The 22,152-nt window shown below is 41.8% G+C and overlaps 1 protein-coding gene and 1 long non-coding RNA gene across 3 annotated transcripts in view; both read left to right on the top strand.

Annotated features, from left to right (window-relative positions):
* casq1b (calsequestrin 1b) overlaps window positions 1-18,200 on the top strand; it is a 68,618-nt gene extending 50,418 nt beyond the window's left edge. For both annotated transcript variants that reach the window (XM_079866404.1, XM_079866405.1), the window contains 10 exons: window positions 4,569-4,662; window positions 8,556-8,656; window positions 8,731-8,842; window positions 8,990-9,063; window positions 10,383-10,513; window positions 10,631-10,676; window positions 11,467-11,521; window positions 11,614-11,714; window positions 12,355-12,429; window positions 17,593-18,200. In XM_079866404.1, coding sequence (XP_079722530.1) covers window positions 4,569-4,662; window positions 8,556-8,656; window positions 8,731-8,842; window positions 8,990-9,063; window positions 10,383-10,513; window positions 10,631-10,676; window positions 11,467-11,521; window positions 11,614-11,714; window positions 12,355-12,429; window positions 17,593-17,793 — 990 coding nt within the window. In that variant the 3' untranslated portion in view covers window positions 17,794-18,200. The remainder of the gene's footprint in view (window positions 1-4,568; window positions 4,663-8,555; window positions 8,657-8,730; window positions 8,843-8,989; window positions 9,064-10,382; window positions 10,514-10,630; window positions 10,677-11,466; window positions 11,522-11,613; window positions 11,715-12,354; window positions 12,430-17,592) is intronic.
* The window catches only part of LOC307155625, an 821,100-nt gene that overhangs the window by 256,262 nt on the left and 542,686 nt on the right, over window positions 1-22,152 (top strand). The gene's annotated exons all lie outside the window — the stretch shown is intronic.

The following is a 22,152-nucleotide window of genomic DNA, read 5'->3' on the forward strand; positions in this document are numbered from 1 at the left end:
GGCCAGGGCGGAGCAGGCTGTGCAACCGGGCCAGGGCGGAGCAGGCGGAGGGAGGAGCCATGGTGGAGGCAGGACAGGCAACTCCAGTGGGCCGACTGACGGAGGCGGAGCAGGTGGAAGAGGATATCCGGATGAAGCCGGAGAGCCGATGGACCAAGGCGATGCTGAGGATCCCAAGGGACATGGCGATGCCGATGGCTCTGGCGACCGAGGCGAAGGCGGGGATCCAGAAGGCCGCAATGAAGCCGGAGGGACAGAGGACCAAGGTGGAGCTGGAGGGAGTGAGGAGCCCAACAGAGCCAGAGGGACGAAGGGATGAGGCAAAGCTAGAGGAGTGTAGTCCCGAGGCGAGGGCAGGCCAACAAACCACCAAGGCGGAGCAGGAGGGACGAGGGAGCCCGGCGGAGCTGGTGGACTGATGGACCACAGTGGAGATGAGGGAGGGGAGAGCCAAGGTAGAGCTAATGGACCGATGGGCCGAGGTGGAGTCCTGGTCGCGGAGATCGAGGATCCACCGACCATGATGGAGCTGGAGACTGGCAGACCCGCGGCGACCCCACATCCCTGATGGTGGAATAAGGGTGAGCTGAGGGGCTGATAGGAAGCAGTGGAGGCGTGGATGAGGAGATTATGATGGGAGGAGGTGAGAGAGGGAGGCTGGGTGGGAGTTCAAGAACAGGCTCAGGAACCATCTCAGGCTCAGGAACAGACTCGGGCTCGGGAACGGGCTCGGGAACAGATACAGGCTCGGGAACAGATACAGATTCAGGAACAGATACTGGCTTGAGGACAGACTCAGGTCTGGGAACAGGAACAGTTTGTGGGGAAGGAACAGGTCTAAGAACATGAACAGTTCTTGGGGAAGGAACAGGTCTAGGGACAGGAACAGGCTCTGACATGGCGGTGGCCATCCTGGCTGAAGGCTCAGCCGGTGTGGCATCGGTGGCCATCGTGGCTGAGGACTCAGGCGGCGGACATCTTTGCCGAGGGTTCAGGCGGTGAGGCGGTGGCCATCTTTGCCGAGGGCTCGATAGGCATGACGTGAAGAAGCTCTATAAGGGTGGTCTCGACTGGACGAGACTCTGGAAGGGCGGTCTCGGCGGGAAGAGACTCTGGAAGGGCGGTCTCGGCGGGACAAGACTCTGGAAGGGTGGTCTCGGCGGGACGAGACTCTGGAAGAGTGATCTCGGCGGCTGCTGGTGATGGTGGTTGTTTTCTGGATCGGAATGCGACGCTCACCAAACACCTGCTGATGGCTTTCCTCCAGTTCAGTCAATTGGAGGTCAATGGCCTGGTGGAAATTGGCCCCAATCCAGAAGAGTAGTTTGAGGGTTTCATCGTCGAGCCGCCATTAGCCCCTTCAACGATGAAACCCTCAAGCTGCTCTTTTGGATTGGGGAACAAAGTTCACCACAAAGGCGAAAAATTCTGTGTTCTCTTGAGCAATGGCGACGAATATAGCCCTGTCGTCAATATGGGCTGGTCCGATCTTCTGACACGGGTGGTTGCAGGAAGGCAGACGGAGACGAGGATGTATTTTCCAAAACGAAGGTTTAATGTAATTAAACACAGGACAGCAGAACAGGTAGCAACACACACTAAAAGTAATGGAGATTAGACAAAGACTGACAGAGCAGACAGAACTTAAATACAAACACAGATTACACTAATTAACAGAACACAGGTGATACAGATGACGATGATGACAAAACAGGTGATACAACTGAACTGATAATGACGGTAACCATGGAAACGACGGAGTGGCGGGAAAAGAACAAAGGAAAACAGGAACAAATCAAAACACAAACTGACACTCCAAACATACACTGACATGTGACAAAAACATATTGTAAATGAATGAGTTTTGAGTTCTGTCAATCCAGGTCTGGAGTAAGGTTTTTGTAGCTTGTTCTAACTATTTAGTTGTGTTTGCACCCTTTTAGATATCTGTTTTGCTTTATTTAATAAACCACACTGTTATTTTGAACTATATCTTCATCTTCACTGGACTTAAAACGTGACAGAAAACTGGACCAGAAAGGATTTTTTGCTGCGTTCTTTTCCTTTTCCCCTCCCTTACTATGGACTTACTCGCCGTCCAACTCAGCCTAGAGCAGAATGAGCAATAATTAGAGAACCACACCAAAGACTATTTAGATCTGATGTGCCTCACGCACTCTCCCGATCACTCGCTCATTCGCTTTGTGTGTTTTATTATACTAGCCTTAGCGAGCAATCCAAGGAACACCTGCCTGGTGTTAGTCTCCGAAGAGATTTGCATTTGTGGAGTGGGTGCTGGTGAACAATGAATCAGCTTTCAACATCTGCCCCAAGGAGGATGTCACCAGCCCCACTCCAGCCCAGAGCCCAGCCAGCCGTCTCCCATGGCTCACATGGAGTGTGACATACATTGCCAGATACATTGCTGTGGGACTGCTTGTAGAGTACGAGTGCATGGAGGAAAGCCCCACCCACACTCTTGTCGCTTAGAGAGATATTTTGGGTACTTCTCATTTCTAATTTGTGCTTGCTCGTTTCCTTTCCTCGCTTCCTAGCTTAGGATCCCCTTAGGATGCGAGGGAAGTGTATCCTCGCTCATGACTCCTCTGGAAGCTTTCTCACTCCTCGTTCATCACCTCCTTGGGGTGCAAATGGAGAATTGAGATGCCCTTCAAAGATGGCTGAGTTCGATCGGTTTCTGGGTTTTTTTTTCCTGGAGGAAAGAAGAAAGAGGGAATGAGGAAGCATTAATCTGAGTATCGAGAAGCACCCCTTGAGACTCCAAGGGGTCCTCACTAGTCCCTGCCCATCTTTCCATGTTCTCAATTTGCCTATGTTCCTGATCATTATTAGTCTCCCTAGTAATTAATTAGTCCCTGCACCTTTTCTGTTTTACCTTGTTTATTCCCATGTGTATTTAGCCCTCAGTTTTCTTTTTTTCATTGTCTGTATCATTTATAGTTATGTGGTTGTGTTAGTTTGCTCCAGCGATCTCCTCTCTTCCTTTGTGGATTAATAAAGTAATGTTTGTTTGGATTCTTCTGCATCATGCGATTACTACATCTACTACAGCGTGACAAAATACCAGACCCAAAACATATGGATATCGATTCCATTGACATTGCCCCAATGGGGAGTTTCCATGGACCGGCCATAACATCTGTGCCACTAGTTCCATTCAACACAGAGTTGTCTTTGTCGGCACTATTCCTGTCCAGCATAGAGTTGTCTTCGTCGCCACTGGTTCAGTCCAACACCAAGCCTGTTTCCTCACCCAGAATCTGTTCAGTGTTGTGGCGATTCCCTGGCTCTGCCTCATCTCAAGGTGGAGCCCTCAGCTTCACCTTGGCTCATCGACCAGTCGGGTCCACCTTGGCTGCTCGCCCCCTCGACTTCACCTGTGTCCATTGTTCTTCTGGCTCCACCAGGCTCCCTCATGAGAAAGTCACACAAACCACGAGACATCCAATGAGAGCAGTCAGACTGAAACAGACTTCCAGAAATGCAATTTGAATAAGATTTTGCATTTCATGTGATTTTTTTTTTGTCATTCACACTTGCTAAATCTGATCAGATTTCAATCGGATATGCACAAAAATAGTATTTGAACTGACAGTCTGAACGTAGCTTAAGATTTTTTAATAATTAGCACACCTGCTCGTATTCATTATCCTTGAGTTCATTATCCTTGTGTATTACTAAGTTTCTTAGTTCATTCAGTTCATTGTCCGGTTGTTTTTGCCATGCATGCAGTTTCATTTTGTTTGCACCCTTTTGGATATCTGTTTTACTTTATTTAGCAAACCATGATGCTATTTTGAACTACCTCGCCCATTTTCATCTGCATTGGACTTAAAATGTGTGACGGATAGGTACAAAAAGTGTTTGAGTAAGTATGTTGGTATTTGATCAAGCTGACAGGTGGAGGAATTAGATATAATAATTAGCTGTTCAATACAAATGTATTAGTTCAGTGTTTAGTGAATGACATTTCAGTGCGACTGAGATTGTAGTTATCCACCTGAAGGTAAATAGTTATTTATGATATTTTTATTAGTTTAATGTAGCTAATGGATGTTACTATTATGTTTACTTATGCACTTATTTCAAGCATGTGTGTATACAAGCTGAAATTATAAAATGGTCACATGCTTATGTTGTGTTGAGAATCATAGTGTGCACTGGTCTGTCTCTTGATGTTTATGTATGTGGTTGACCTGAGCAACAGCATACATACATTTGCACCTGTGTCTATGTGTCCAGTCTTTGACATGCCTGATCAGACTCTGCATTGGTCAGATCTCTTGTCTTTCTCTAGGTCCTATTTCATACAGATTTAGAAGGTGCAAAGGCAGCACTCTTGGCATTTACATTGATGGCCTTGTGTCTCATTTAGGCTTTGAGTATATTGAGTGTGAGAGAGGTTGTGGTTGTGTTTTATGGCTGTAGTGCTGAATGGCCTACTCTTAAAGGTTTTTGCAATTAGTAAAGGACTGAATGCTCTGTGTGTAGTCTGTTTCTGATGTAGATTTGTATATGTTACAATAAACTCTTTGCTGTTCCTGCAGCTTGCCGCCCAGGTGCTTGATGATCTTGAGGATGAGGACATTGGATTCGGCCTGGTGGATTCAAAGAAAGACAGAGCTGTTGCTAAGAAGCTAGGTAATCTGATCCCATCCTACGAATGCATCTGAAATACATAATCTTCCATTTACATCCTGTAATACAATTCTTACCTTTGGTTGCCAGTAGCCATCAGTCTGTTGAAGTATACACTCTTAAGGCCATTGCACACTGAGTCCGAAATTTTCGAATGTGTTTTTTCGTGTTCGTCAGCCTTAAAATTCGTCACACACAGAAACCTTGCACACTGAGTCCGACTCGTATTTATTAAACCTTTGCGGAAAAAAACGCAAAAAATACTAAATGGATTCGTCAAGCAGTGAGGATGATTTTGTTTCCCTCTTTCTTCTTAAAAAGAGAAAAAGAAAGAGGAAATATTGGGTCCATCCAATCTTGAGATTGCGCTGAGAGGAATCAGAGTTTTTTTCACCTCCTTATCAAGGAGTTGCGAAATTATCCCGAGCGATTCAAAATACATCAGAATGTCAGTGGAACAGTTTGATGCTTTGCTAGCGATACTGGAGCCACATATTAAAAAGAAGACCACCAATTTCCGTGAACTAATCGATCCTGAACAGAGACTGGCAGTATCTAAGGTATGGATCACACACACGCGCTGGGCAGACAGAACAGCTGGATTTTGTCGTTCGCTTGTACGGTACATGGCTCTGAATTGTCAAAAAAAAACTCAAAATACTGGCTGTGGATGCGAAAAACGCAGAAAATCGAACCCGATCCGAATTTTTTTATTACGGACGAAAGTTTCGTAGACAGTGTGCAAGCGTGATTGACATAACGTGAGGTCGAATTTTTTTTTTAACGTGCGAAAATTTCGGATGCGAATTTCGGACTCAGTGTGCAATGGCCTTTAGTGAACAACAAATGCAAATAAATGCTCTGTATCACAGAAAACTAATGTTAAATAATGGGACCTTATTATATAGTCTATATAACTCTGGACTGATGGACATATAGTATTATTAATGAAACAGAAAACTATTAAATACAGTAATATACCCTCCACACTTCGGAAACTGTGGGCTACACTGTTGGGTGAAGTGGTCATAACTGTGCTTTATCGTGAATAAATCGTCAATCAGAATCAAGAACTCAAGGTCAAGGTGTCTTTATTAGTACCAAAGGGTAAATTTGTTGTGCAGACAGTAGATTCAGTAATCCATACTTACAACAATCCATAAATTTAAACATATAAAATATACAAAAGTATCCAAAAGTATAAAAAACTAAAATACATAAAGTGCCATAGCAAAGAGTCTCATCTCCTGCTATTTTTATTAATTAATTCTATAGCTGCAGGTACAAAATTATTCCTATATTGTCTAGTTCTCCACCTTGGGGCCACAAAACAGCGGAGGAGTTGAAACTTAGCATGTAAAGGGTGGGAACAATCTCTTACAATAAAACTTGCCTTAAGCTGTAGCTGGTTGGAGTAAAGACCTGCTAGGTTAAGTTGTGGTTGTCTTACTTGCCCACTTAATAATTTTTGTTCTTCAAAGACAAATTATTAAACCACGACACAAGGGAGAATTACAAGACTGGTTCAATATAAGCCCGATAGAAAAGGGTCATCATAGATTTAACAATGTGAAATCTGGACAGCTTTCTGAGGCAAAACATGCTGATGTCTCTTTTTACATAGAGTCTCACAGTTCTTTTCATAAGTCAATTTAGAACCTATGACTGTTCCAAGATATTTATAGCTTTCTACACAATCCACCGCCTAGTTCTTTAATGATTGTAGTGTCACGGGAACTAACATCACAGAACTGGAACTAACCATTTTATAAAGTACCATTATAGCCATTGTTTTGTAAATACTATAAATGCCCGACGTCATGCAAGTAAAGCTTTGATTATAGGCTTATGACTTTTTTATAGGTGCACAGAAATTTTACGGGAAGTTCACTTAAATAAAAAAAAACGATCAGTGAATGGATTTAAAAGGCTGTGAGATCGGATGGATAAAAATGATTTCTTGTAGGCCTATATTATTTTATGTTCTTACATATACTTTCATCATTTATTGATAATTGATTATAGGCCTATCCAGAGCCATTGATCACACAGGTTGTTTATGCATTTAACTCGTAGTCATGAGAAATATATGTCGTTCCCTCAGCATAAAGAAGTAGTGGCCACGAGAAAAATCTATCGTTCCCTTAAAGGTGCCCTAGAATGTGAAATTGAATTTATCTTGGCATAGTTAAATAACAAGAGTTCAGTACATGGACATGACACACAGTGAGTCTCAAACACCATAGTTTTCTCTTTCTTATTTAAATCTCGTTTTTGTTAATCACCCCTGAAAAACAGGCGAATCTCGACATAACACCGACTGTGACGCAACAGTCGGGATCATTAATATGTACGCCTCTAAAAATTTGCATATGCCAGCCCATGCTCAGTGCCAGGCGAAACTGCACAGCCGAATCATCAGAAGTTCTGCAGGTGAAGAAACAAGCAGGAGGAGGATCATAGGGAAAATGGCAGATCTATCTATAATCTATCTATAATCGGATACCGCTACAGTTTAATTCGAAGTTGTTAGTTGCTCTGCCCATTTCACCACGGACTGTTTTTCTAACCTGGAACAATATCAAGCAGCCAGGCTTCTCTCGGCATCTCAAACGGATGAAGGGGGCAATTTCAACTAACGTTATATTCCCGCAAGCGGTAAGTAGTGATTTTTTTTTAATGATAATTTACACTGTGTTATCTAGATCCAGCGCGATATTGTTTTTTCCTCGAGAGACATCGTGGCTTGCAAACGAGCGAACGAAGCAAGGCAGTTGCTCAGTGTTTGGATGTACAAATGAACACAAAAATATTTTTTTAGCTCCTTCATCCGAGCCTCTGGAGAACCAGTGGGTTATGTGAATTTCTGATGTGTAATTGTTCAGACAGATAATCTTTCTCTCAAAGTTGTTCAACACTGTTTATGCATCAGTAAATCGCGTTGCAGTGATAAGATCTTCATTCACGCGATCAACAGGCTGTCATCTGCTCAATGCTCATCACTGCAACCTTTTATGTGATGGGAATAGATCTAAATACTTAAAAAACTTCTCATGATTCGTTAATCCCGATAGCTGTAATAGTAAAAACGTATAAAAGCTGTAATAGTAAAAGTTTTCCAGATAGCTTTACATGTAATGCCAGATATTTCATATGCAAGCATGTCAGCCAATCACAGCAGTGGGCAACAACACTGAAGTCTCACAGCAGACACGCCCCTTCAAACAGAGTGTTCAAATCAGGGGATGAAATCAGGCTAGGAAATATGCCTTTTATTTCTAAATTATAACAAATTTTGATCTAAAAAATATACTAACATTATAAGGGCACCCCAGGAAACACTATAAAATAATAAAATAATCCATTCTACGGCACCTTTAACATAATATGACTTTATCGCATGGCCACAACATAAGGATGTCGTTACCTCGGCAAAATTATCTCATGGCCACGACTTATTATTACGTTCCCACAAGTTAATATGACATTCCCACAAAATAATATCTCATGGCCACAACATATTATCATGTTCCGCATGAGTTAATATGTCGTGGCCACGACAAAACTAGGAATTGAGCTGAACACGTCCCCTCCCGGTCACGTTAGTTGAAGGATTTGTTTCTTTAATGTAATTTGCACAAGTAGAACATGTTCCGTGATCAATATTCATTTTTGTTACTAGAACAACACTCTTATCCTAAACATTAAAGCATTAAAACATTGTCTTCTGATTTTAAAAGTAAAATTAGGGCTATCAATGTTTGATAAATAAAGACCATCTTGGGCAAATCATTTTGCACAAATGTTTATATAGTATCCAGACCATCTATTATCTGTTGAATGAGCCAATCCATCTATCGCCTCTTAAACATTTATCAGACACTTGTTTTCTGCAGGCATGCTGGAGGTGGACAGCATCTACATCTTCTCCGATGACGAGATCATAGAGTACGATGGAGAGTTGGCAGCCGACACGCTGCTTGAATTCCTCTATGATGTGAGTGCTTTATACATCATGATTATAGATCACACACCTAAATGTCACTGGTAATTCAGTAGTTCTTCTATCAGGTGATTGAGGAGCCAGTGGAGATCATCAGTAATGACAGAGAGCTCAAAGGCTTTCATAACATCGAGGAGGACATTAAACTCATGGGCTACTTCAAGAGCGAGAAATCTTCACGTTAGTATGCCATTGAGTGTTTGCCATGTACAAACACTGATAAAAGTTCCAGATAATTTCAAGAAATTATTCCAGCTTAGGTTATACTTTTTTCTAAATTCATTTTTAAAAAGCAATTTCCTTAATGCCAAATTTGTTATTTCTCAGACTTCATTGAGTATGATGACGCTGCTGAGGAATTTCATCCCTTCATCAAGTTCTTTGCCACCTTTGAGCCAAAAGTAGGTGCTTTCACACATTCATTAATTTAATTTATTCATTCATTCATTCATTCATTTACAAAGGGGAACTGACATGTGACTTTGATACCTGTATCTGCACACCCCATTTATTAAATGACAAGTAATTAAAGTATGCTTAAAGAGCAAGTAAAAATCTCATTAATTCAAATTTAAAATATACAATTTTTAATTTAAATTGATCAAAAGTGACAGTAAAGAAATGTATAATGTTACAAAAGATTTAAATTTCAAATAAATGCTGCTGTGTCACAGAGCTTCCCACAAGACTGTCGGCTTCAACACAACACACATTCAAATTATTATTAGGATTAAGTCGGAAAACATAAAATGTGAAACTATAAACCCTTGAAAGCAGACTAGAAACCTTTAAATTGTCCGTTTTTTAAAAGTTTGCTATTTTAAAAGTTCCTACCGCTTACAGCGTGAGTCAGAAACCAAATGCCCATATCTGAATTTCAGCTCCGGATCTTCCTCAGCAGTTTTTTTGCAGAGTAGAGCTGCACGGTGAAGCATCAAGTTAGTTTAAAAAAACGAGATTTACTCTTTTTAGATTGCTACCTTAGACATCAGTGTTTATATCCGAATTATAAGCTTTTATTCCAGTAGTTCTGTGATCGTTTGATTTATTGTAACAGAAATATAATGTGTTTGAGAAGACTGGGAAGCTGTTTCATGTCTATAGCCTACATAACAACTGCTCTCACTAGGTCAGCGGCAGCGCCAACACAGATTTGAATGTTCGCTGTAATCATACTTGTCAATGATTAAATAGACATAGCCGAATTGTTGTCATTTAGGGATAAGATCGCGTGGGTGTTTGAATCGAGATCGCAATATTTTAACTACTAATCATGCAGCTCAAATACAGAGTAAAATTTATATTAGCAATTCCAGCCCAAGTTCTCATCCTTTGGAAGTGCATCAAAGTAGATTTGCTTTGGCAGCGCAGAAAGCATCTTCTCGACATGTCGACAACATGAACCAAACTAGCGGAACTGTCCCAAATGGCACCCTAAACGGTCTTACATGAGTCTGCACTTTGTAAGTCCACAAGAAAGTGCATAAAGTGTGTCAATTGGGACAGGGCTTATGATTGGAATTACTGATGACTCATTTCAGGCAATTCAGAATCGGTTCTTTCTTTTGGGAGACAATATCTCCATTTATCTGCACTTTGATCTTTGAAACCTTTTACATTCACAAACAAAGGTAACATCCCAAAAGCATAATAGGGTTACTTTAATGAGCCCTTTATTCATTCATTGTGTCTGGTGTGTGTAATCTCTGAATGTATCCAGATTGCTAAGAAATTAAAACTGCAGATTAATGAAGTGGATTTCTATGAGCCCTTCATGAGCAAACCTGTCACCATCCCTGGCAAACCCTACATGGAGGAGGACATCATTAGCTACATTGAGGAACACGACAGGTGAACTCTGAGAAAAACAAAATAAAATCACACTTTTCCTCAAAAGTCCTCTCAGAAGGATGCTTGAATAAAATAGTTTTTCTTACTTGTTGTTACTTGTTTTTGTATTTATTTTAGACCAACTCTGAGAAAATTGGAGGCCCACAGCATGTATGAGATCTGGGTAAGACAAAGTCAATCCATTATCCAAAACTAATTTCAACAAAGTATATATGGGAATTCAAAATAGTTTATTTGATCTTATTTGCCATTTATGTGCAATATGAGTCTTTCTCATAAATTATGTTTTGATCTTACTGACATCATATTAGGGAGTGACATTGTAAAAGGTTTTGACCACATGGTCCTAACAACAATCATGCAGCAGTAAAACCAATTTAATGTGAGAGAAAAAAATAAGTGTGATACTATGAAGAATTACATTTTTCTAAATATTTTTTTTGTGTGTGTGTGTACAAAACTATATGCATTTTTTCTCACCATTATAAACGAGTTATGTCAATAGAGTAAAATAATGTCAGTTAGGCTCATGGTTTCTGATCAGTCTTTAGGAAGAAGACCAAAACAGTAATATTATTAATTTTATAATATTATTAAAGAACAATATTTTTTATTTGATGAATGTGAATGTAACAGTTATTATGTTACACTATTTTTTTTTTATTTAATATCTTAAGTTTACATGTTATGACTTGTACGTGTACATGACTGTCCTAAACATTTTTTTTTTTTTTGGTCTCAAAATGCACCCCAGTTTGAAAACTGACATCTAAATGTTTCTGGTTTGTAATGTTTCTGGTTTTTATAATGGTTTTTAATTAGAAAAGGGTAGTGGAGAGTCATTATGGCAGCATCCAGTGATAGCTCAGAAAATGTTGATGTCTTATCATTTATTTTCTCTAACACCTGTAATTATCATTATCATGAACGTTACTGTTTTCTGTTGGCCTTAGGAAGATGATATTAACGGACAGCACATTGTTGCTTTTGCTGAGGAGTCTGACCCTGGTAAACACTGATTTGAGTATAAAAAGCCTTTTGAAGGATTTCATATACTGACTTTTCATGACTCTAAATAATTGAATGTTGACTTTTCCTAGACGGTTATGAGTTCCTGGAGATCCTGAAGGAAGTGGCTCAAGAAAACACAGAGAACCCAGATTTAAGCATCATCTGGATTGATCCCGACGACTTTCCACTGGTATAAAACCACTATAATGCTGTATCCAGAAACATTAAATATACCTTTGATAACTCCAAGAACATGTTTTTGAATGATGTACCTTTTACAGTACATCCATAAGATACCTTGAATAAAATGCTGATTTTTTTTTTTTCTTTTTTTCTGTAGGATCTGAACAAAGCTATATTTTTCATGTCATTTTTACATTTGTCATCTGTGCTATTGTTGATTTAGTGGATACATACTTTCATAATTCCTAAAATAAATTTAATGGCATACACAATACATTATATAAAATATACAACACATAATATGTTCAGCTGTTAAAATTTCATGCTGATGTAATGAACTCTTATAAATGACTCTGCCGATCTTTGTTTGACTCTGCTGCCCTCTATAGGATAAAAGTGAACACTGAATGAGTTTAATGAGTGAGCTACTGTATGTAGCACACATCAGCTCTAAAAACCTTTTTTAGAGCCAGTCAAATAAGTTGTATTCATATTGTGGAATTTTTATGGAGCAGTGTAATTTCAACATAAAAAAAACCTTTTAAAGTTTAGTAAGAGTGAACTCTCATTTACAAATATGACCATTGTATACTGTACTGTATCTTATGAACTGAGGTTTGACCTTTGACTCCTCTCTATCCCTGCAGATGGTGCCGTACTGGGAGAAGACCTTCGGCATTGACCTCTCGTCCCCTCAGATCGGTGTGGTGGACGTTGAGGATGTGAGAACATAATTTTCTTTAATGTCTCTAATGCCGGTGATCATTCAGGTGCAATTTAGATTATACGTTTTTGGAAATAAAGGTTCTAAAAGAGGGTTTTTGCAGCAGTGTCATAGAAGAACATCTCGGTTACGTATGTAACCCTCATTTCCTTAGGAGGGAACGTAGACATTACGTCAGTGACTGACGAATGGGGTTTCACTTAGAAAGCCTATCACCTTCGAGTTCTTACAAAACGAGCCAATGACAAGGAAATGCCATGGGTCTGCGGAACTTGCATAGCGCAGCTCCGCCCCACCACGTGGGTATAAAGAGGAACGCTGGCAATCTTGCATTATGTTTTCCTGTTGAGGAGCTGAGACTGAACTCCTGCGGTTCCAGCGGTACAGCAGAAGTGACAGGGAGACGTAACGTCTCCATTCCCTCCTCAGGGAATGAGGGTTACATACGTAACCGAGACGTTCCCTTTCGTTCAGTCACTCCGAGTTACGTCAGTGACTGACGAATGGGGTTCCCAGTCTAATCACGCCACCTCGGCTGTCTTCCAGTGCACTGTGTAAGTCTGAGCTCCCTGTCGTGAGACTAGCACAGACGAAGGACTCCTACTTAACACAGGAATACCAAGGTACACTAGGAAGCATTAGTGGAAATATGTAACACAATGCCTGCTCGAAGGTAGGACTTACAGAATACACATATGACCTGCGAGCGGGCTGCATATGGAGAACACTGGGGTATCCAGCCCGCAGGGTGGAATCTTTCAATCCCAGGGGTGGCAAGGTGGCTTGCCAAGGGATAGACACATGCTCAGAGAGGCTTACAGTGGAAATACACATGTGGGGGTCGCCCAAGGGGGGGGGGAACCATGCACATGGAGGCACCTAGCCAATGCGAAAGCTGCCTCAGGCACAACTCTGGTGTTGATGTCAACAGTGCTGGAGGAACTCAGGGCTTCCTGGAGAAACTCACCTGAGGATAATATCGCACGTATCCAGTCCGAGGAGTGGAATGGCGAGCAAGCGAAGACACCTGAGCAGATCCTAGTTACTAGGCAATTTGAAGCGAGTACACGAGAGGACACTGGTTCCACTCGGAGATTGTAGAATCTCGCGAATATGTTAGGTGTCGCCCAGCCTGCAGCTCTGCAGATGTCTGTTAGCGAGGCACCATGTGCTAGAGCACAAGAGGAGGCCACACTCCGAGTGAAGTGTGCCCGAACCCCAAGGGGACATGGTCGACCTTGCTGCTGGTTTGCCAAAGCAATGGCGTCCACTATCCAGTGAGACAACCTTTGATTGGAGAGAGCCATTCCCTTCAGCTTCCCACAATAAAAGACAAATATCTGGTCTAAGGTCCTGAAACACTGCGTTCTGTCTACGTAAGCATGGAGGGCGCGTACTGGACAGAGCAGTGCCAAGGCTGGGTCTGCCTCCTCCAAGGGCAGCGCTTGCAGGTTCACCACCTGATCTCGAAAGGGAGTGGTGGGAACCTTGGGCACGTATCCAGGCCGGGGTCTCAGTATCACGTGAGAATTAGCCTGACCGAATTCTAGGCACGCTTTGTCAACCGAAAATGCCTGCAGGTCCCCTACCCTCTTGATGGAAGCCAATGCAACCAGGAGCACTGTCTTCATAGACAGGAACTTAAGCTCAACTGATTGCAAAGGCTCAAAGAGAGCTCTCTGCAAGGCAGATAAGACCACTGCGCGGTCCCAAGAGGGTACAAGGGGAGCGCAAGGAGGATTTCATCTCCTGGCTCCCCTCAGGAACCTGATGACCAGGTTGTGCTGACCTACTGTTTTCAACTCCAGGAGGTCGTGGTGAGCTGAGATAGCAGCCACGTAAACCTTGTGGGTGGAAGGAGACAGCCTTCGTTCCAACCCTTCTTGTAGGAAGGAGAGCACAGACCCGATCTGGCATTTTCTTGGGTCTTCTCAGTGAGAAGAGCACCAGCTGACGAAGCGGTTCCACTTCAACGCATAGGCGTGTCGAATTGACAAGGCCCTAGCGGAAGTGATAGTAGCCACCACCTGAGGTGGTAGGGTACTCAAACCTGCCTCATCCCGTCCAGAAGCCATACATGTAGGTTCCATAGATCGGTACGAGGGTGCCAGAGGGTGCCCCGTCTCTGAGAAAGTAGGTCCTTCCTCAGAGGAATTGGCCAGGGAGGGGCTGTCACGAGGAGTACAAGTTTGGAGAACCAGGTCCTGGTGGGCCAGAGAGGCACAACCACAATGACCTGCTTCTCGTCCTCTCTGATCTTGCACAGTGTCTGTGCAAGAAGGCCCACTGGGGGAAACACATACTTGCGGAGGTCCCGTGGCCAGCTGTGCGCCAGTGCATCCGTGCAGAGCGTACCCTCGATCAGGGAGTAAAACAGGCGGCAATGGGAAGAGTCGTGGGAGGCAAAAAGATCTACCTGTGCGTCGCCGAACTGTTCCCAAATCAGCTGAACCGACTGGGGATGGAGTCTCCATTCCCCCGGAAGTGGCTGAAACCGTGAGAGCTCGTCGGCTGTGTGGTTCAGGTTTCCCGGGAGGTGAATAGCTCGAAGCGACCTCAGATGCTTCTGACTCCATAGGAGGAGATGGCAGGTGAGTTGCGACATATGGCAGTAATGTAGACCACATTATTGGCTGGTGTACACTACTGTGGCCGTGTTGTCTGAACGGACTAGTACGTGTTGGTCCTTGAGCAATGCCCAGAGTCGGTGCAGAGCCAAGCGTACTGCCAGCAACTCGAGGCAATTGACATGCCAAAGGCGCTGGGGTCCTGTCCAGGAGCCAGTTGCAGTATGTCACTTGCACATGGCACCCCAGCCCGTGGTGGAGGCATCTGTTGAGACAACAACATGCCTGGAAACTTGTTCTAAGGGTAGTCTGGCCCGTAGAAAGGAGAGGTTCGACCACGTGATGAAGGTCTGATGGCAGGCAGGAGTAACTGGTACTCGGAGCATGCCTGGTTGCCATGCCCATCTCGGGACTCGATCGCAAAGCCAGTGTTGAAGCGGTCTCATATGAAGCAGTCCGAGCGGGGCTGCTGCTGCGGACGTCATATGACCCAGGAGCAGGGTTCGAATTACAGGGGTATTGGGGGGGCCCGACCCCCCTAGATGAGACTTGGACTCTCCCAAAAGGGATGAAAAAAATAGTTTGGGGGGTACTGAAAAAATTTAATAAAATATAATGTTAGCCTATCCAAAATTTGTATTGTATTTGTATGTATTTAAATGCAGTATTACCATCACATACCAACAATTCAGGAAATAATATAATGAAATACGATTTTCAAACCCTCACTCCCCATTGGGCTGTACCATTTCTCTGGTACGTTCAGACTATGTTCTTTGCTATGGTTCTTTGATATCACTTCACTAGCTGTCAAAATGTACGTACCGGGTACGGGCGAAGACCCTGGTGTGTCAGCGAAAAATGAGTAAGTGGCTGAGTCAACTTTAATCTCTGCCTATGGTTTTGACTGCCATGTATATCATCATGCGTTGTGCTTTGTGGTAAATGTTGTGAGCAGTTCGTCATCTAAACAGGTTTTCAGAACTGTCTTAATTTGGTTGTTCATAGTGTTTCTCTCATCTATAATGAAGTCATAGTCTAGCTAGCTAGCTAGCTAAAAGTTCACGCAGCTCCTGAAGCTATCTGTACCAAGCAAATATTGTCCGTATCTTGGTGAATCTAAGCCAAGAATGGTTGCATTAATGCAAGCAGTTGTTTATTATCTCATGGACAAGGTTGTCGGATGGAAACGTGCTCAAATGTGTGTGTTTGAACTGCTGCAGAAGCTAGCTAGGCTAACCAGTCTATCTGTATTTAGGCGCGAGATAGGTCTTCACTCCCGTCCCGAACAACGCATAGGCATGTCGGCGCGCGATTTCTTCACTCCCGAACATACACCACTACAGCAAGTGAAACAGAAAAATTAAAAGATCGTTATGAATTTTAATGTTTGACATTAACACATGAATCAACGCGATTGATTTCAAAACATTGACGCGGAAGTCAATGGGAAGTCACTTACATACAACCACGGGCGTAATATCCTATGGGGACAGGGAGGACATGTCCCCCCCACTTTCAAATTAGTTTGTTATGATTTTTTAACCGCACGTCGTCATCACTACGGAGGAGCAGGACCGAGCAGGACACAGAGAGCCTGCCTGTGTCAATGCGTGCAGCGCGTCCAGGAACGTTGCTTGCACACACTAAAAATACCTCACTGAAAGTTATAATGAGCAGGTATCGTGCTGTCTGTGAATGTCCTGACGGACACACTCACACACAACGCACAGAAAGACTCGCGCCAGTATTGAGCGCACAGACAGCACGCCAGAATCAGTTTAGCTGGGCAGTTCTCTTTCACACTTTAACGATCAATAACACACACATTTCCTGGAAAGGACCACAACCCATCTCTGTGCTGCCCATAACGGGAGTGCCGCATCGCCTGGCGTTCGGCAGGCTGCGGGGCTGGTACGGGCTGGGGCGCCTTCCTGCAACTACCTCCACGGCACGGCCCGGGTGAAGGCTGGGTGGCAACAGCTGGCCGTGGGGTCAGAACATGTTTGATCGCCTCAGTCTGCTTCTGGGAGGCCGAGAACTGTTGGGCAGAGTCCTCGACCGCGCCGCCAAAGAGGCAACTACCTCTTTCCAACCTCTCCTCTAATAATAATCACCTGTACGGAAGCATCCTGACTGTTAAAAATAAAGGATGTTCAAACGGATGTTTTTGCTTTGTTTGGAAGTATATTAGTTGGAGAAATAGAGCAAAAACAGACAATACTGACAATATTATGTCTAAAATGTCACTTAATATTTACTTTTTTTATTGAACTGTTGTATAAAACACATTTGGAATTACTTAACTATGTTATATTTATTTAACTATAAAAAAAGTACTCATACTAGTGGCATTTCCCCACCTAATCAATTTTGAGGACATTTTATTAATTTTGGTGCCATTTTTGCCTTGCTACAAGAGAAACATCACTAATCGACAAAACACTGTGATATCATTAATAATTATGTATTGTTTCCCATCATTACAAAGAGGGACATACTTGACATTAAAGCACTATGATTTGAAAGGAAAAGGTCTGTCTGTCTCTTTCTCAGTAACTGTCTCAGATTCATCTTGTCTGTCTGGTTCTCAGGCTGACAGTGTGTGGCTAGAGATGGATGATGAAGAGGACATGCCCACCGCTGATGAGCTCGACACCTGGATCGAAGACGTGATGACTGGCAAAATCAACCCTGATGATGAAAATGACGATGAGGATGATGGTGAAGATGAGGATGAGGATAATGATGATGATGACAAGGATGATGATGATGAGGATGAGGATGATGAATAAATTCTTACCTCTATCTCAGGCATCACTTCACTGTCATATGCGCATTTTTGTGACATTAAGAACTCATCAGTCTCTCCATATCCATGCCATTGCAAACTGAGCTGTTCTGTCTTGCAGTCTGGATGACTTGAGACACATTTTGTCTTGTCTTGTTTAACTACTCTGCACCAATATACTCATTCTTCAGAAAAAACTAAACAAACATTGTATTTGGGGATCACTGCTCCTGTTTTTCTGCCCATGTAACATCTAATGAGAATGTGAGTGTGCTAAAGAAGCATTTTGCAGTTTGTTAAACAATAGAAAAGCCTTGTAACAGCTATTTTGATATTTCTGTTGACTTTTTAGAGCAGAAAAAGGATGCTCACTGGAAAATCTTTCTCAAATAAAATTAAAAGGAAAAAATGTTTTCTTTGTTTTTGTCCAACATAAATGCAACAAGATGAGACAGAAAGAAATTGTCACTGATTAAGAATCTTCATTTGTGTGTGTGTGTGTTTGGCTATACTTGTAAGGGGCCAAATGTCCTCACTTACAGTATATAGTGAAATATAATGACAACCGACTGGTTTTACTGGTCCTAGTTTAAAAGGCTTATAAATCGGCCCAAACTTTTTTTATTTAAATCTAGTGTTTTGCACATATTTCTGTGATTGGTATAGGGGTAAGAGTTGATCAAATCTGTGGAAGTCAATGTCCTCACTAATATCATAAAACAATCCTGTGTGTAGTTCAGGTATACCCACATTAAGGGGACAAAATGTCTGAAATCCTTGACCTTGTGGGGACATGTTTTGGTCCCCATGAGGAAAACAGCTGAATCATACTAAATTATGTTTTTGAAAATGTAAAAGTGCTGAATGTTTTCTGTGATGGGGGGTTGGGTTAGGGGATATAATATATAGTTTGTGCAGTATAAAAAGTTATGTTTATGTTATGTTTATGTCCCCATGAAAACCCAATGTGTGTGTGTGTGCGTTTGATTTATATTACATTGTGGGAACCAAATGTCCCCACAAGGATAGTAAAACCTGAGATCACCTCCATTGTGGGGACCAGCCAGCGGTCCCCATGAGGGGAATGGGTTAATAAACATACTAAAATGCAGAAAGTGTTCTGTGATGGGTAGGTTTAGGGGTAGGGTTAGTGTAAGGGGACAGAATATACAGTTTGTACTGTATAAAAACCATTAAGTCTATGGAGAGTCCCCACAAAGATAGTGAACCAGACGTGTGTGTGTGTGTGTGTGTGTGTATGTGTCCACAAGGATAGTAAACTTTGACTTAATGGGGATTTTTTTTGGTGCCCATGAGGAGAACAGCTTATAAATCATACTAAATTTAGTGTTTTAAAAAAAAATCTAAAAATGCAGAACATTGTCTGTGATGGTCCAGGTTTAGGGGTAGGGTTAGTGTCGGGGGGTATAAAATACAGGTTTCTCACCATAGAAAGCAAATATAAGAAACCATAGTTTCTCACCAGGTCTACAGGTTTCTCACCATAGAAAGCAAAGAAGACCTCCGATGCAAAAGCCTCTAAAAGCCACCTCTGTCAAAAATTAGATAATAATATTGAGTGAATGCCCTCCGCACATAGTATACGTTCATCAAACACTTTCACTTCAAACTCACTAAATCCCAGCCTCAACCCATTCAGAAATGCCGGTACTTGGGTAGAAACATATACATAGGAGCCTGATAAAAATGTTAATATTAAACAAAAACTTTAGACGAACTTAGAGGCTTTTGCATCTGAAGTCCTCATACTGAAACACTGCATTATTTGCAGTGTTGGGCAAGTTACTTTTAAAAAGTAATTAGTTAAGGTTACTAGTTACTTCTTCCAAAAAGTAACTAAATTATTTACTTAAGAAAGTAACTATTGCGTTACTTTCAAGTAAAATGAAATTTTAAATGCTCAAATGTGACCCCACCTCTACCCCTCTTTAAAGGTGAACTAAGTAACTTTTTTTACCTTAACTGAACAGCTTCGGAGTCATTGGAATGGTTATATTACTTATTTCGGGTTGAATGGTGGTCGTTTCGCACCCCCCTGGTGCCCGTGAGCGGAAAATATGCACTTGCAACTTTGAGCCGGCGGGCCACCGGCCGCCGCGTCAGGAAGTCTCGCGTGATATCAGGTCTCGCGATGTAAACAATTGCTTTACGGCCAAAAGAAATCTGCTAAAATGCTGTCATTATTGCGCTCCCTCACGCTGTCCGAACCCGAATGAAGAAGACGTTTTAAAGAATGTCCCATCTGCTTTGATGTCGTTGATCTATAGCCTCTGGTGTCTGAGAATCACCAACGAGTTTTTACAACAGTGTTGTCAAATATCTATTCCGAAGCTGTGGGGGGAGCTCTAGAGAGAAACCTGCGAGCAAAAAGCGAGAATACAGCGAAGAAATCCCGAAGCTACTGAGTGCTGCTTTAACGGAACTTAAAATACATGTGCATGTTCAATTATTTATGATAAATCTGAATATTATAATGAAATGGACACTTAATGCAATACATTATTAACAGAAACATGAAACATTGTACACACATCTAAAAAAAAAAATGTTGCTGTGGGACAAAGTGAGACTAGCCTCCAATCAAATGCCATGTATGTAGATATTATGTTTATATAGTGGATCAATGCAAATAACACAATAGATGTTTTGGAACTTTTGATATTTATTGCCCCTCAACAGGCCACAACTGGGCAAAATTAAATTAACAAGCAATATACCAAAAAGAAATAACAAATATATACACTCTTTGTAGTGCAAATAAAACAAAAAAAAATTTACTGAAAAAATACTGTACTTCAAGTAGAACAGTGTAACAATATTAGGTGCTTTCAATGTAACTGGAAAGTGCAATGTATAGCAAAACGAAGGATATAAACAGGTAGGTAATACATAAAAAATAAAAAATACATCTCCATAAAAATAAATCTCGTACTCTGGCCATTGACAATCTTACTTCAAGAGGCTGCAGCCAGCCAACAAATAAATCTAAATTAAATTATGCTCTTTAAGCAATGTACCAAAAATGTATAAAACAAAAAAAATACACTCTTTTTAGTGCAAAACTGCAAATGTAAAAAGATGCAACACAACTTTAGACATACTGTATCCAACTTTAGCTCCTGAACATTCATTCATTCATCTATACATCCATGCATTCATTATTCTATCCATTCATCTATCCATCCATCATTCTATTCTCCCCATCCACCATTCTATTCTCTCCATCCATCCATGCATCCATCCATCATTCTATTCTCCCCATCCATCATTCTATTCTCTCCATCCATCCATCCATGCATCCATCCATCCATCCATCATTCTATTCTCCCCATTCATCCAAGCTACCATATCTAGCTATCCATCCACCCATTCTTGTCATTGAACCAGTGGTTGTATCTCAAAACCAAAAGCTTCTCAAACTTCTGGTCAGAGAGCCTGTTCCTCAGTGGAGTCAAGACTAGCTTCCCCAGGCTAAAAAGTCTCTCTACTGGGGCACTGGATGGAGTGGCTGCATTATAACGGAGTGCAATTTTCTTTATCAGTGCAAAACCATTAAGAGAGTCTATCCCTTGTTCTCCTGATTTTAAATAGTCTACAACTTGACTTTCAGCAGTAGCAGAGGTGTCATCCTCATCCTCAAAGGAAAATAACTCATCCTCTATGGCAGAGTCTGTGCTGAGGTGGCGTGTTGGTGGGTTGGTACCTTCTTGCTGGTCTTCTTGGACAATTTTCCGACACTCTTCCAGCAGACTTGCCTTGGCCTTGTCCTTTCTGTCCTGTGTCCGCAGCCAACACAGTTTGAACTTGGGCAAAGTCACAGCAGCCAAGACAGCACACTCGCTCTCCAGCACCTCTGCAAATCTTGTCTTGATTGCCTGAAATGATACATAAGAATGCAATTATATTATATTATTATAATTATTATAATAATATTATATTATCTGAGAGAGAGAGAGAGAGCATTATAGACCATTATGAACATATTTATAGATGTTTAATTTTACATTAGCCTATATTTATTTCCCTATATGCCTATACATTCATTACATTACAACAACACTTTAACCTCTTAAGGCCCAAGCTGTTTTTTTACATGCATTTTTTATTTCTCTTTGCTATTTGGGCTTATCTTTTGATATGATGTACTTTTAGAGAAAAATGATGTCCACATACGTGGACTCATGGTCCGAATTTCCATAAAACACAATAAAGTCACCTTTGTGTAATAGAATGAAAAACTCTTTATCTCTGCCTTGAACACAGCAATTTTTTTCCTGACTGTTTTTTAATATGGAGGAACCAAGGAACAACAGAACATCATCTGAGTGTGTGTGTGTGTGTG

The sequence above is a fragment of the Squalius cephalus genome (assembly GCF_949319135.1).
Source record: "Squalius cephalus genome assembly, chromosome: 3".
In the NCBI taxonomy this organism is placed as follows: domain Eukaryota; kingdom Metazoa; phylum Chordata; class Actinopteri; order Cypriniformes; family Leuciscidae; genus Squalius; species Squalius cephalus.